Source organism: Stigmatopora nigra, chromosome 16 (assembly GCF_051989575.1).
Source record: "Stigmatopora nigra isolate UIUO_SnigA chromosome 16, RoL_Snig_1.1, whole genome shotgun sequence".
Lineage (NCBI taxonomy): Eukaryota > Metazoa > Chordata > Actinopteri > Syngnathiformes > Syngnathidae > Stigmatopora > Stigmatopora nigra.
The window spans coordinates 10914326-10931144 of NC_135523.1; the positions used below are offsets into that span (position 1 = coordinate 10914326).

At 40.9% G+C, this 16819-nt stretch overlaps 1 protein-coding gene across 4 annotated transcripts in view; it reads right to left on the reverse strand.

The window, feature by feature from the left end:
• Positions 1-16819, reverse strand: part of pomt1 (protein-O-mannosyltransferase 1) — a 57331-nt gene that overhangs the window by 36857 nt on the left and 3655 nt on the right. For 2 of the 4 annotated variants that reach the window (XM_077736012.1, XM_077736010.1), the window contains exons 2-7: positions 12211-12356; positions 12022-12128; positions 6740-6790; positions 4864-5010; positions 4695-4803; positions 3582-3641 (exon numbers count right to left, since the gene is read on the reverse strand). In XM_077736012.1, coding sequence (XP_077592138.1) covers positions 3582-3641; positions 4695-4803; positions 4864-5010; positions 6740-6790; positions 12022-12128; positions 12211-12329 — 593 coding nt within the window. In that variant the 5' untranslated portion in view covers positions 12330-12356. The other 2 variants (XM_077736011.1, XM_077736014.1) reach the window with 2 other exon arrangements.

Genomic DNA, 16819 nt, shown 5'->3' on the forward strand with positions numbered 1-16819 from the left:
TTTTGGTCCATTCCTCCATTCTTCTCTAGAGCAGTGATGTTTTGGGGGTATCGTTGGCCAATACGGACTTTAAACTTTAAACAGATAGTATATGGGGTTGAGATCTGGCTATGCCCCTCCAGGACATTGAAATGCTTCTTATAAAGCTATTCCTGTGTTGCCCTAGCTATGTTTGGGATCATTGTCATGCTGAAAGACCCGGCCACGTCTCATCTTCATTTTCCTTGCTGATGGGAGATTTACACTGGAAATTTCTCGATACATGGCCCCATTCATTCTTTACTTACACCGATCAGTCGTCCTGGTCACTTTGCATAAAAAAAGGCCAAAAACATGATGTTTCCACCCCCATGCATCACAGTGGGTATGGTGTCCTTCGGCTGCAATTGCTATTCTTTCTTCTCCAAACAGAATAACCTGGATCTACCAAAACGATCTTTTTTTGTTTCATCTGACAATAACACATTCTTCCAGTCCTCTTCTGGATCATCCAAATGCTCGCTAGCGAACCGCAGACGGGCCTGGATGTGTATTGGCTTCAGCAGGGGGACACACCTGGCAATGCAGGATTTGAATAACTGGCGGCGCATTGTGTTACTGATAGTAGTAGCCTTGGTGTGTTTGTTTGTCTTTCATAAGCTAACGGTCGTCATAGTAACGGCTATCTACATACCTCCAAATGCTAACGTCAACACGGCTCTCGACTTACTGCTAACGGCTGTAAATAAACAACAGCTCGACCACCCTGATGGAGTCTTTATTGTCGCTGGTGACTTCAACAAAGCAAGTTTAAAGACTGTCCTACCTAAGTTCATCCAATATGTCAAAGGCAATACAAGACAAGACAAAATTCTCGACCATGTCTACTCGAACATCAAACATGCCTATAAAGCTGATCCTCTCCCACATCTAGCTGGATCAGACCATCTTTGTATATCTCTAACCCCTGCGTAAAACACACTCCGAACGCAGACAAAGCCAAAAATAAAGTCAATAAAAACTTGGCCCGAGAACGCTCTTTCTAAACTGCAGGACTGCTTTTCCCGCACCAACTGGGAACTTTTTGAACACAACGACCTCCTGGACTATACAGAAAATGTACTCTCCTACATCAGAAACGGCATTGACAACGTCACTACAAACAAACGGATACGAGTTTTTCCAAATCAAAAACCCTGGATGACCAAAGAGACACAAGCACTTATCAAATGCCGTAACACCGCCTACAGATCGGGGGACAAAAGAAAGTATAGAGCTGCCAGAGCTGAGCTGAAAAGGGGCATAAAGAAGGCCAAGGCAGCATATACTAAGAAAATCGAAGAGCACTTCAAAGAAAACAACCCAAAGAAGATGTGGCAGGGAATACGACATATCACTAACTACAAGAACAATTCCATGTCTGTAAACGCGAATGTCTCACTAGCGGAGGAACTGAACCATTTCTTTGCCCGCTTTGAATCTGACAAATCAAACCAAGTGTCAACACTCCCACCACCACCCTGCGACAATACACTGGAGTTTCAGGAACAGGAAGTGAGACTGGAAATGCAGTCTGTGAACACCAGGAAGGCTGCTGGTCCAGACGGAATACCTGGCAAAGTGCTCAAAGCCTGTGCTGAACAGCTGGCAGGAGTCTTCACGGACATTTTCAATCGGTCCTTGCAACAATCCATCGTTCCTGCCTGCCTAAAATCTTCCACCATCATTCCTGTCCCCAAAAAGCCAACCATCGGCAGCTTGAACGATTACAGGCCTGTTGCTCTCACGCCTGTGATCATGAAGTGCTTTGAAAAGTTGGTGGCCCGACACATCAGAAAGACAATTCCCCCCTCAGTTGACCCGCACCAGTTTGCTTATAGGGAAAACAGGTCCACTGAGGATGCTATCGCCGTGGCTCTTCACACAGCACTGAGCCACCTAGAGCACCAGGGGAACTATGTGAGGATGCTTTTCATAGACTATAGCTCAGCCTTCAACACCATCAAGCCGGACATCCTGAAGGACAAACTCTACCACCTTGGACTATCCTCTTCAATCTGCTGCTGGATAAAGAACTTCTTGACTGGTCGACCACAAACTGTCAGAATGGGTCCACACCTCTCTTCCTCCATCACACTAAACACAGGCTCACCACAAGGCTGTGTACTGAGTCCTCTCCTGTACTCCCTGTACACATACGACTGCACACCAGCCCACCAGTCAAACTCTATCATCAAATTCGCCGATGACACCACTGTGATCGGACTCATCTCAGGCGGGGATGAGTCAGCTTACAGAGACGAGGTCGACAAACTGTCTTCTTGGTGCTCGGCGAACAATCTTACACTGAATACCGCAAAGACTAAAGAAAAAATCTTGGACTTTCGCAAGCGCAGCACAGACCTGGCCCCACTCCTCATTAACGGAGTATGTGTAGACAGGGTCCAATCGTTCAAATTCCTGGGAGTCCACGTCACGGATAGGCTCTCCTGGTCCACAAACACCACAGTGTTAGTGAAGAAGGCCCAGAAACGACTCCACTTCCTCAGGGTACTGAGAAGGGACAAGTTGGACACCAAGCTTCTGGCAACCTTCTACAGAGCCACTGTGGAGAGCATCCTGACTTACGGCATTACAGTGTGGTATACCGGAAGCACGGCAGCAGACAAAAAAGCCATACAGAGAGTGATAAACACTGCCCAGAAGATCGTCGGCTGCTCTCTGCCATCGCTAGAAGACATTGCCAACCCCCGATACCTCAGAAGAGCCGGGTCCATTGTTGGAGACCCATACCACCCTGGACACGGCCTGTTCCAGTTGCTTCCATCTGGCAGACGCTACAGGTCCTACAAAGCACGGACAAACAGGCTCAAGGACAGCTTCTTCCCAACAGCCATCAGGTCTCTGAACCTGCAGCAACACGTGACGTGACGACTACACATATCCCTACTATGAAATTAAGTCAAGTCGAATTGAAGTAACAGGAAGGTCGTTTGGTGCAGATCTACCTTCCACAGGATGACTGAGGGAGGGTAAGTATAAAGACTGAGAGGTAAGTGATCCATCTTATTCTTGTTGGCATCGGTGAGGCAACTTGTAGTCGCCGGAAAATGGCGCTCAAGGCGGAGAGCTAACAAGTATGAATATGTCATAAATAAATGTCATAAATGTGTCTGGCCTGGGAAGACGAACTTGTGGAGAAGCACTATACAATTTCGTCATACGCTGCTGAGAGTATGATGACTACTAGGCTTTTTGTCAAGTCAATGATGACGACAATGCCTATGTCTGATTTTCATTTTTCATTTTTCATAATCACCATGTTTTAAAAAATAAAAAGAATATTGGGTAACAAAATTTACAAAAAAAAATGGTATCAGCATCGATCATTTTTCCACAGAAAAAGTTTTTTTTTGGGCCAATTAAACATTTTGCTCCTGAATTCTGTTGCTGAAAAAGAATCAATCTTGGGCTTTAAAGGAAAAAAAATTCTGTTGCAGACACTACGAATTATTAGCATTGGGGCAACACTATTAGGAACTAGTGAACATTTCGGTGCGTCGTTCAGCAAAGATAAATCAGATACAACGGGCGATTCTGACCCAATGGCGCCAGCGCAGAACATCCCGGAAAGCAGGAGCCAAGCATACCTGGCGGGCCACCTGTAATGGGAAAAAGTAAGGACGTCACAAATCTCCTTTCCCATGAGAAGAAGCACATATTTATTTAAGCAACTTAGAGGAAAAACGGCAGTGTTCCCTTTCCCTGTTTGACTTTTGCGTTTCCTTGGTGCATTGTGGATTTTCTCTATTAATAGTTAAGAAAAAATGGACTGTACCAGTGAGATATGTCTATCGATTACATTTTATAGGATATATATGCAACATAGAGATAGCACACAAACATGAACACACATTTAATAAACACAGCATTAAGAAATCACACACAATCTACAAGCATTAACATTTTGCCATTTCTTTACTTTATATATATATATATATATATATATATATATATATATATATATATATATATATATATATATATATATATATATATATATATATGTGTATATATGTGTATATATGTGTATATATGTGTATATATGTGTATATATGTGTATATATGTGTATATATGTGTATATATATATGTATATATATGTATATATATGTATATACATGTATATACATGTATATACATGTATATACATGTATATACATGTATATACATGTATATACATGTATATACATGTATATACATGTAAATACATGTATATACATGTATATACATGTATATATATGTATATATATGTATATATATGTATATATATGTATATATATGTATATGTATGTATGTATGTATGTATGTGTATATATATATATATATATATATATATATATATATATATATATATATATATATATATATATATATATATAATCAAGTAGTGTGTTTATTAAATATTACAGTTATCAGCATATGAAAATGTATATATATCTATATATATATAGATATATATAAATTTTCATATGCTTATAACTAATATTTAATAAATACATTACTTGATTATTGTACATGTCTGGTCTAATTTATTTGTGAAAATTGAGGGATTAGTGGAGTATCATTTTGAAGTAGCACGACTGTTGCGTGAAATTTTCTAGTACTCTACCCAATGCTGCCTGTAAGGTAAGTCCAAGGTTGAGGGGCCCCTCACCTGCCGGTCACGCGTTGAAAGCGCAAGTAACACACGAAGGCCGCCAGAATGAAGAAGATCAGCACACTTTCGAGCAACATGAGCCGGGATTGGACGATCAAAGCATTGTCTGCAAAGAACCAGGTACGTTTCAAGAGAACTTTCAAGCCAACTCAACACATGCGCTTACCTAACAAGAGCAAAAGTGCCGCTCCAGCTGCTGCCGTGCGCCCAAAGCCCAACTCCAGAGTCAGGCAATAGGCTAATGGGACACATAGGGCACCGCATGTAGCTGGCACTGCGCGCAGGCTCCACACACTCACACCACATGGATACTCTGGGGCAGACAATGGTGGACCGTTAAGGGAGCTATTCACAAATACTAATTGAGCTCGTTTATTGGCTGACATTTCCTAAACTGAATATGAATGAACGTACATCGGAAGGATTTAAATATAAATATAAATGACTTAACTACAATCTAAATTACAAATGTTATGTTTTTTATTGGAAATATTGCATTATTGAATGTAAATCGTTTTATTATTATTAAATTGGATACACAAGTTAAGTTTAGGGCGGCCTGGTGGTGCGAGTGGTTAGCGCAGGGGTGTCAAACTCCCTTTGGTCTGCGGGCCGAATACAGCTTAATTTGAGATCAAGCGGGCCGGACCAGTAAACTTATTGCAAAATTACATAGAACTAACAATAAGCCCACTTTTTTTCCTTTGTATTAGTCACTAATACTAATAATTAGTGCAAATAATGAGTAAATTATCAAAATGTTTATTAACAGAATTTTCCATTTACATTATGAACAATTTATTATGAACAAGAGAATAACATAAGAAGATAAAGAAAGTATGTGCAATTTTAACAACACTTTTACACAGTTAAACATATATTTAAGTGTTGTACATAAAACTGATCACAGAAATAGTAACAATGTTCCAAAAACATTTAGTTACTAAATGTTTTTGGAACATTGTTACTATTTCTGTGATCAGTTTTATGTACAACACACTTAAATGTGTGTGCCCCCTGGCAGATAATACAAGAACTACAAATTAAAAAAAAAATCATAATTTTTTATACAATGCAGCTTTCTTCCCCGGGCCGTACCAAACCACCAGACGGACCGGATCCGGCCCACGGGCCGTATGTTTGACACCCCTTGATTCGCAGGTCGGACTAAGAGCTCTAGGGTCTTGGGTTCAAATGCAAGTCACGCTCACCTGCGTGGGTTTCTGATTGGACACTCTAAATTGCCCCTAGGTATGGGCGCGAGTGTGTATGGTTGTCCGTCTCCTTGTGCTTTGCGATCGACTGGCCACCGATTCATGGTGAACAAGTCCCCCCCCCGCACCCGTTATAAACGTAAAAACCTCTTTGTCCGCCAGATGGCGATAATCCACCTTGTTTTACAAAAGCCAGCCCTCTCCAAATAGCCTTTGGCAAGTTTATAGAATAAAAGGGGTAAAAAAATTAAAAAGTTGCTCCAGGGAAATGTTAGCGGAGCACCTGCTCACACGAGTCCGGAGCGCTCTCCTCGCTCAAGAAGAATGGAATCATTTTTTTTGGTATATCTGACGATGATGAATCATTTTAAATATTACAATGATGAAATATACTAAGGATTTAAAATTGTAACTACCATTTGAGAATTGTGTTCATACTGGTAGTAGATTGTTTTACCAGATTTCCGTACCATATGTTATGAATAAATGTTTTGGACATGTGTTCAGCATTTGCCAGTTACCCGCAATCATGTGTGTGAACAGAGAAAAATAAATTTTATAATAATTTTGAGTCACAATTTATGAGTGCAAGTCATACACAGGGGTACGTCATTCTCAAGTTAATACGGTATCTAAATATAGCACCTCCGAAAGCCATCCACTTTGGAGAACATTTTTTACCTTTACGTGGGCCTTATGTGAGTAAATATATGTTCCGTTGCTTTTGTAGTTTTTTATCCTTAATAAGGGGAATTGGCCGAGGTTTACGGTATGCATTTTCAGATTCTGATGGCAAAAGTATTAGCCCATACTCATTCTTTGTCTTACCTGCTCCTATTCCATTCCATGTGAAGTTTCCATCAAATTCTCCCAGGTAGGCTGCAAAATATCCATGCACATATTGCCACAGTTGTAAAAGACATTATTCTGTCAAACAGTATTAAACCAGTTAAAAATTTAATGGTTGAAAAATGTGTGCTTCGCGGCCCCAAGTATATAAAGTCAGTGATATCGTTTTCCTGCATCCCCTGCATAACAGACGCATGATTTTTGGCAAAAAATAAACTTTTTTTAAAGCAAAATATTCTTAATCGTCCATTTATTATTTTATTTGCAAAACTTTATCACTATTTTGACAACTGATGTTTAGAACTCGAATGATCTCATTTTAATGATCTCATCTTGTCCTCTGAACACTCTTTTTTCAGAAAAGAATGTTTAGTTTGAAAGAAATGTTGCCATGAAAGACTTGTTTAGGTTTGAAACATTAAATCAACCAATTTTTGCAGTCTGATTTGTATAAAAGCACTCATAGCCACTTTCATTTGTTACAAGGGCACCTCTTTATATTTACAAAATACACTTTCTTTTTTGAAAGGCAGATCTTATTTGCAGAATAGAAGAAAAATATCTGACAAAAATAATTATGCAGGACAAGATGATGACAAACAGTCATTTTGGATCAATCAATGTTTTCATGGCCCCCAATCGGCAGAAAACAAAAGAGAATGTTTTATTTACCCCTCCCCTTAGAGTTGAGACGTTCATGTGATCAGGGCCCTCGAATGTAATAAAACAACAGAAAAGGCGTGTAAGGTGAAAAATAAAGAAAGTCCAGAAGATTGTCTTTTCCTATATATTTGTGCGTGAATTTGGGAATGTCTAATGGTAAACCTGACCGTGACATAGTTTTTTTTTTTTTTTTTACCTATTTCATCCAGTAATTCCTCGAATATCGCCGCTTCAACTATAAAGGTATCACTACATCGCAGATTTTTTCTGGGGGATATTTTTTCCTGTTTTATTGACACTGGCTCTGATTTGTCAGTCTCAAAGCGGGCAAACAAATGGTTCAGTTCCTCCAATAGTGAGGCATCTGGGTTTACAGACATAGTATTGTTTTTTTAGTTGGTAATATGTCGTATTCCCTGCCAGATCTTCTTTGGGTTATTTTATTTGAAGTGCTCCTCAATTTTTTTAGTATATGCTGCCTTGGCCTTCTTCATACCTCTTTTCAGCTCTGCTCTGGCAGCTCTATACTTTCTCTTGTCCCCCGATCTGAAGGCGGTGTTACGGCATTTGATGAGTGCTTGTGTTTCCTTGGTCATCCAGGGTTTTTGGTTGGGAAAAACCTGCATCCGTTTGTCTGTAGTAACGTTGTCAATGCAGTTTCTGATGTAAGAGAGTACAGTTTCTGTATAGTCCAGGAGGTTGTTGTGTTCGATAAGTTCCCAGTTGGAGCGGGAAAAACAGTCCTGCAGCTGAGAAAAAGCTTTTATTATCTTTATTTTTGGCCTTGTTAGTGTCCGTAGTGGGGTGTACGCGGGGGTGAGAGATATGCAGAGATGGTCTGATCCATCTAGATGTGGCAGAGGAGTTGCTTTATAAGCATGTTTGATGTTCGTGTAGACATGGTCGAGAGTTTTGTCTTCTCTCGTATTGCATTTGACATATTGGATAAACTTGGGTAGAACAGTCTTTAAACATGCTTTATTGAAGTCACCAGCGACAATAAAGACTCCATCAGGGTGGTCGAGCTGTTGTTTGTTTACAGCCGTAAGCAGGAGGTCGAGAGCCGGGTTGACGTTCGCATTTGGAGGTATATAGATAGCCGTTACTATGACAACTCCCTCAATAGATAGTATGGCCTGCATCGTATTGCCAATAGCTCCAAATCCGGAGAACAGTGAGTGTCAATGATCTTGCTGTCCCAACACCATTCGTTATGTATGAACATGCCAAGTCCTCCGCCTTTGCTTTTTCCTGTTAGTTTTTTAGAACGATCTTTCCGAAAAAGCGTACGGCTAGCTAGCGATAGCGCAGCGTCGGGGATATGCTGGTGTAGCCATTTTTCCGTGATAAGAATAATGTTGCAGTACCGAACAAAGCTGTTGGTAGCAATTCAAAGTTCCAACTCATCCATTTTGTGCGTTATGGATCGGGCATTTGTCAAAAAGATACTAAGAAGCGGGGCTCGGAGTGGTTGTTGTCGTAGCTTAGCAACAAGGCACGCCCGGCATCCGCGCTTTTGCTTCCTTTCTCTTCGCCGTCTGCGGCGTACTTTGGGTGGGCTGGCTATCCACGGAGATCCCGGAGGTCTCTGGATGTTCTCGGGGATATCGAAGGTCTGTTTGTAGTAAGTCGTGAAATTGGGTATCTTGCCTTTCTTTCTGAAAGCGATTAAATCCTGGCGACGGTAGGATAACGAACGAACTGGAGAGCAATGAGCCGCTGCACCCGTGCGCGCCGCCATCATGCACACCAAGTAATAGTAATATCAAGTAGTATAGTAATATTAAACCACTAGTTATGTGTTACTTTGTTAATAAGATGTCGAATTAGATGAAATAAAACATTTTTTCCAATCCAATATCCTGTTTTTGTTGTTTTTTCAGAGGGTTGAAACAAATTTGGTTTTTAGTTCATTTCAATGGGAAACATTCGTTCGAGGTACGAGAATATCGACATACTAGCTCAGTCCCGGAATGAATTAAGCACGTATCTCAAGGCACCACTGTATTTGTGCATCACACCCAAAGGCAGCGGGGCTCATTCCCTCGGTCGCAATTTCCTAGTCGACTAAGATTTGATCCAGTCTGTTGGTTTCCTTCGGGCCTGAACAATGTCTCATTTGTTCCTCGACATTGTAATAACCCAGCGCAATACTTTTTCCCCACAGCCATCAGGACTCTGAACTCGCATTAACACGACACACAATCCCTTCTGTGCAATAAATTTGGGGTGTAAAAAACAAAGTGCAATATCTTAGATTGTGCAATATTTTAAAATTTACTTGGCCAAGATGTGACTTTTTATATTTTTATATTACTTTTTTCTACTGGGAAAACACACTTTGTGGAATAGCACCACCAATTTTGTCATACGCAGCCGTGTATGATGACAATACAGTGGTACCTCAACATACGAGTGGCCCAAAATTTGAGATAAGAGTAAAATTTTGGACAAATGTTTATCTTGATATACGAGACAAATTTTGATATACGGGCAGACAGCGAACGCGAGAGGCTGCTCATATGAACATCATGGGCACTCTCTCCCCGCAACTCCCTCCTGTAATGTTTTTCTGGTCGCAACTCACTTGTAATGTCCCTGCGATTACTGGGTGCGGCGTTGCATTTTTTCAGTGTTTTTTTTTTCGATAGTCATTGTGAATGGCGAGGCGATTGCTAATACGATAGTTATATATACTACTCGTTGGCACGTGGTCGTACGTTATCCTATTGTGAGGACATTTATCTGCATGATTTTCGGAATATTTTGAAGGGAATACAAAAGCAGCTATCATCGATAGGTTGCATCTGAAATTCTGAAAGGTGGGGAAAACAGAGCCAACCCAGCCGGGAGAAAATGTAAAACACAATTGGAATAAACTTTAGTGTAAGGTTAAATTAAATGTATTTTTGAGTGTGTATGCATCGTAATACATGTTTATTTAAATTTGTTTATGTTATATTACGAGGGTGTTGCCGTGCAAAAACTCACCCCCTCGCCGCCCTTATGTCCCTCTCTCTATCCTCCGCAAAATCCGTCTCATTTTACTTCTATTAAACACATTATGGTATCCTATTAAACCACTAATTATTTGATACTTTGTCAATAGATGGCGACTTAGAACAAATAAAACATTTTTTTCCAATCCAATATCCTGTTTTGGTGTTTTCTTAGAATGTTGAACAAATTAATGTTTTTAGTTCATTTCAATGGGAAACGTTCGTTTGAGTTACGGGAAAATCGACATATGAGCTCAGTCCCGGAATAAATTAAGCTCGTATCTTGAGGTATAACTGTGAAGGCTTTTGATTTTTGGAATGATTTTGATTTGACATTGCTATAACCCAGCGCAACACTCAGTTTTTGACACAGAAATCTGACTCTTTTACAAATCATGAGTCACATCAGGATCTTCTAATGTATGGTACCGACAGCCTTGTCTAACATAAATGTGTTGTGATAGCTACTATAGCTAAAGCGACTATACGCAACTATGCTTCAATTGGGCTCCTTTTGTCGGTAATGAGACCCCGTGTCAGCTGCCTTTCCTCCAAACTCAGACCTAAGAACTCAGACTAAGACCACCCTACAAAGACACACCAATGCAAATTTCTCTCATCTTGTGTCAGTGTGTTAATGCACAAGCAAGCACATACAAAGGCTGCACTGCAAATAAAGTTAAATTGTATACTGGTGGTTAAGCTATATACATATATCAACATAAGTTGTAAGAATTCTCAATATATTTCTGTATAAATATATGGGTAGAATAGCTCCTTTTGAATCATTTCTTTGGTAATCAACGTACATAGCAGCTGAGCTTTGTTGGTGGCTGGGGCAAAAAGGAAGATTGCGGAAGGTAGGCTCGTTGAAAAAGATAGATGACGTTGGGTGAATGAAAAATAGATCTTGAAGCAAAAAAGTATTAGTCCCTCTGCCCTTGGGAATCTGAAATCTTACACCTTTGTATCATATACGACTTAGACTAGGTCAGGAAAAAGGCACAAATACGTCCTCTAACTGAACCAACACTTCAGGACAAGGTAAAATACTACACAATCACCAGTTCTGAGATTGATTTCAACATGCATGGTTTTGACTAGTGGTCTGCAAACTATTCCAAAGAGGCCCACAGTGTGCAGGATTTCATTTCAACTAAACAAGACAGCATTTTTTCACACATTTTAGCAGAAACCTCATTGTTTACTCTTTGTGCTAGATTGATCGCAACAAAAACCACGACCCACAGCCACCCTAGAGAACCGATTTGGGGACAACTGGTTTTGACAATTAATGGAGAGACACTTAAAGTGACTAGGTCCAGTGGAGGCCAATAAAAACTGATCTGCAGTTGGCCCCTGTGGACACCTCTAATTTAAAAAAAATGCTGAAAAAGATATCTTACCAGAGAACCTAAACTGTCTAGTGTTAAAGCTGATTATTGGAGCGGAATGTAAGATAAACTTAAGCTTATTGTGAGGGCCATAATCAACAATATTTTTCTGCAGGCCAATAATACATTGGCAGTATGTTCCAGTTGGCCCGCAGGCCACACTGGACCTTACTGAAATAGATGTGAAGCCATTGTTGAAACGTACCTCCCAGTGCAAGGATCATGTGACCCAGTGGTGGGCCACTGTCATCAATGAAGAAAATTCTCTTCATGTATAGAGAAACAAAATGACCGTAGTAGACCTCGTCAAACCTGAGGGTAAACACAAATGTATATTTTATTGCAAGCTCTGTTGTATTTTACGTGTCAAAGGGTGAGCAAGCGGGCACATTACACGACGGCGTTGGGTTGTGCGAGGCACCCCATCCTGGTCCAAAAAGCAAGCAGCGTGATGAAAAGCAGCAGCAGGTCCACGTGGGTCTGCACCACCAGGGGAAGCCGTTGTGCCACCATCCTCGACAACAGCACACGCAGTCGACACTGAATAATAAGAAACGTGACAACCTAAATCATTCACATCTAGGTCAAAGAGTGCATGTTGTGGTCGTTTAATAAAAGAGGGAAATTGAAAATAGTATTTTAGCTGAAGCGGGTCAGAAGCGATCAAACTATTATTATAGCTCAATCTGCCCTGGGCAGTTTAACAGAAGCGCACTAACCAATTGGCACAATTGGCCTTCAAAACCACGATCGAGCACCAATTTTCACATGGCTTTAATATAGGCATAAATGTAAAGTGACTTATGGGTGTATTCGGCCTACTTAAACTTTAACATCGAACAAAATGGAAAAAAAACACCATAAATTTGAATGCGGTTTTGAAAATACAATTGCAAATGTACGGCTCTTGGATGTTACCGTGCTCGATTTTTGGAAGTGGGTCCCAGTTTTTCGAAAAAATTATTATTTCTCAGAATGTGTGTTCGTTAGTGTTTGTCTGTTAACATCGGGCAAAATGGAGACAACACCATACATCCGATTAGAAAGCGGTTTTGAACAAACAATTGCAAACGTATAGGTCTAGGATGTTACCATTTTTGAATTTGGCCCCCTGTTTTAAAAAAAAAAGGAATCTTCCACTTCCAATAAGGAATGTTGGCGAGCTTTATGGCCCAGGGACAATTGTGCAAACATGGCTTCGTACCTGGCCAATTTTGTTTCGCATCAACGTCACTACGAAGACCAAGAGAGAAGATTAATAAAGGCATCACGAAAAACTGCCGCGGCTGATTTGAAAGTGGAGAGGCTTTGTCTATGTCTCTAATTATAAAATCTATCAATCTACAATCTTTTCTATTCATCTACAAAAATATTTTCTATTTACTTACCAAAAATTATTCAATATGATCGCTTTTGCTCTAATTTCAATATTACAAACTAACCAGCATCAAGTTTATGTTGGCTGTTCCGGAAGTGACCACTCAAACAACAGCCTCCTTCCATAGCTTCAACACTACGTTTAAACAAGTATTATCTACACAGTCCCAAGCATGTCATACGTTTAACGGCGTGATTCGCTATGCTTCACGCCTTAATTATTCTTTGCCTTTCAGCTGGCACGGGTGCAGCGGCTCGATGCACTCCAGTTTGGTGTTTCGTTTTCTCAATCTTATAGTTATTTACTAACATCTGCGAGGCAAACGTTTTCTACAGTCGCCAGGATTTAATTACTCTTGGAAGGAAATACGATATATCCATCACAACAGACTACCAACGGACCTACGATATCCCCGTGGACATCGAGACCTCTGGAATCTCCGTGGATAATCAGCCCACTCACAGTAGGGCGGAGGCGGCGAAGGGAAAGAAAGCAAAAGCGCGGATACCGGGTGGGCCTAGCTGCTAAGCCAAGGCAGCAACCACACCGAGCACCACTTCCGAGTATCTTTTTGACCAACGCCATCACCCACTAAATGGATGATTTGAAACTTCAGATTGCTACCAAAAGCTTTGTCAGGAACTGCAACATTATTCTCATCACGGAAACGTGGCTACACCCGCAAATCCCTGACACCGCGATATCGCTAGCTAGCCAGATGCTTTTCCAAAATGATCTTTCAAAATAATTAACAGGAAAAAGCAAAGTAGGGGGACTCTGCGTGTTTATACACTATGAATGGTTTTGCGACAGTAGGATCATTAACACACTTCACCCCGGATTTAGAGCTATTGGCGATACGGTGCAGGCATGAATTGACATTTATTTATGTTCTTATGTTATTCTCTTGTTCATAAATTAAAAGGAAAATTCTTTTAATAAACATTTTGATAATTTACTTGCACTAATTATTAGTATTAGTGACTAATCGAAGGAAAAAAGTGGGCTTATTGTTAGTTCTATGTAATTTTGCAATGAGTTTACTGGTCCGGCCCGCTTGATCTCAAATTAAGCTGTATTTGGCCCGCAGACCAAAGGGAGTTTGACACCCCTGCTCTAGACCATGTATATTCTGATATTAAACATGCTTATAGAGCCACTTCCCTCCCTCACCTGGCTGGATCAGACCATCTCTGCCTGTCCCTCAACCCCGCATACACTCCACTCCAGAGACTAACAAGGCCACAAATAAAAATAATGAATACTTGGCCCGAGGACGCCTTTTCTCAGCTTCAGGACTGTTTTTCCAGCACCAACAGGGAACTTTTTGAAGACCACAACCTCCTGGACTACACGGATACTGTACTTTCCTACATCAAAAACTGCACGGCCAACATCACTGTTAATAAACGGATACAGGTTTTTCCTAACCAATAACCAATGAGACACAGGCAGTCATCAAATGTCGAAACACCACCTTCAGGTGAGGGGGAAAAGGTACAACACAGGCATTAAAAAGGCTAAGGCACCATATACAAGGAAACTTGAGGAGCACTTAAAAAGGAAATAACCCGAAGATGTGTCGGGGAATATGACATATTACCAATTACAATGACAATAATGTGTCTATTAATGCAGATGCCTCTAGCTGAGGAAATGAAACATTTCTTTGCCCGCTTTGAGACTGACAAATCCGTCCCAGTCTCAATACCCCCACCATCACCCTACAGCAGTACACTGAACCTTCACGGATATGAGGTGAGACTGGTAATGCGGTCTGTGAAGAACAGGAAGGCTGCTGGCACCGACAAAGTACCTGGTTTTCACAAAAATCTTCAATTGTTCCCTGTAACATTCCATTATTCCATCCTGCCTGAAATCTGCCACCATTATCCATTGTAAGATAAGACAAAGTATCTTTGCAATTGCTTGTTCATATTGTATCAGTTTTTGTAAGTATAACAGGATCGTAGTTGATTGATTGATTGATTAGCCTCTCTGGTACTGAATTCTGGGGGTCAAGCTTCTTTTTGTTCTGTGTTGTGTTGTATGTCGTAGTGATAGAAAAACCGGTTACAAATGTTCTCTTAATCGTCTAGTTTTAAAAATTCTGCGACCAACTTTGGTCTTGTCCAGAGGTCTTGGATGGTTAGATTTGTGGGGTCATTTGTGCACGAAAAAAGATGTTCAGTATTGTGGGGGGGAAAAGTTGCATTTTGGGCAGGCATCTTGTATTCCTGGATCGATCCTGGACAGGTAGCTGTTTAGTTTCCTGCTGTAGCCTGATCTGAGCCTGGCGAGCTCGGATCTCACCTTCCTGCTCAGCAGTTTTTCTTCTTGGTTTATTAGAGGTGGTAGGGCATTGACGACTTTGTTGGGTTTTGCCTTGTTGAGGATGTTTTGAACTTCTTTGGTGTGAATGGATTTGACGCATTGTTTGTAGTCTTCTTTGGTAGGATTTGGCTTGTCGTATTCTTTTTCTATTTCCTTGCCATGCTGTGTGATGATGGTCTTTTTCATCTTTCTTGGTTTCTGGTTTGCTTGAAGAAGTCTGTGACCGGGATGGCCTTCAAGATGGCATGCCGCCAGGCACTGCTTTCCGATCATTTCACAGTGCTCCTTCAGAGGCATAACCGCGCACTCAGCATGCAGGTGGTCTATGGCTGACATAGAGAGACATCCGGATGCTATCCTGAGTGCTTGGTTTTGAATTGATTGAAGCCGGTTCCAGTGTGTGTCTTTAATTATTGGCGACCATACTGGGCTCGCATATTCAAGGACAGAACGGACGATAGATTTGTATGTTAGGAGTAGTGTTTCTTTTTCACAACCCCAGCTGGAGCCTGCTAGTGATTTAAGTAGGTTCAGCTTTTTCTTTGCCTTTGCAACTGTCTGCTTGATGTGCGGGCCAAAACAAAACATAGTGTCAAATGTGACACCAAGTAGTTTTGGCGTTTTTTCCAGTTTTACTGGTACCCCTTTGATGGTGATCTTGGGATGGAGGTTAGCTTCAGCAGTGGCTGGGGTAAACCAGGTCACTGTGACAGGATCGTAGTTAACCTTATAGCTGACATGCCAGCATAAACACCCAACTGTTTGACTGAATAATTAATCTCAGTCTTGTGATTGGGTTGAAAATGTCAGCACAAATACTCAACTGTCCGACACTGATCAATTACTTTTTGCCCTGCAAATGACTGAAACGTATCTGTCCGTTGGATGGAGGTTAGCTTCAGCAGTGGCTGGGGTAAACCAGGTCACTGTGACAGGATCGTAGTCAACCTTATAGCTGACATGCCAGCATAAACACCCAACTGTTTGACTGAATAATTAATCTCAGTCTTGTGATTGGGTTGAAATGTCAGCACAAATACTCAACTGTCCGACACTGATCAATTACTTTTTTGCCCTGCAAATGACTGAAACGTATCTGTCCAAAGTCCTAGTGACAACTGTCAGTTTTGCCTGTATTTAAGACACTCACTGGTCATTCGACTAGAATAGCAGGAACATCGCGCTGAACAGCACTCCACTGTTAGAACTCTCACTCTCCACTTTGCAGTTTGGTAATAAACATTTTCCCTATTAAATTGATCTCACTCTTTCTAAACCTGCTCCTAAAGTT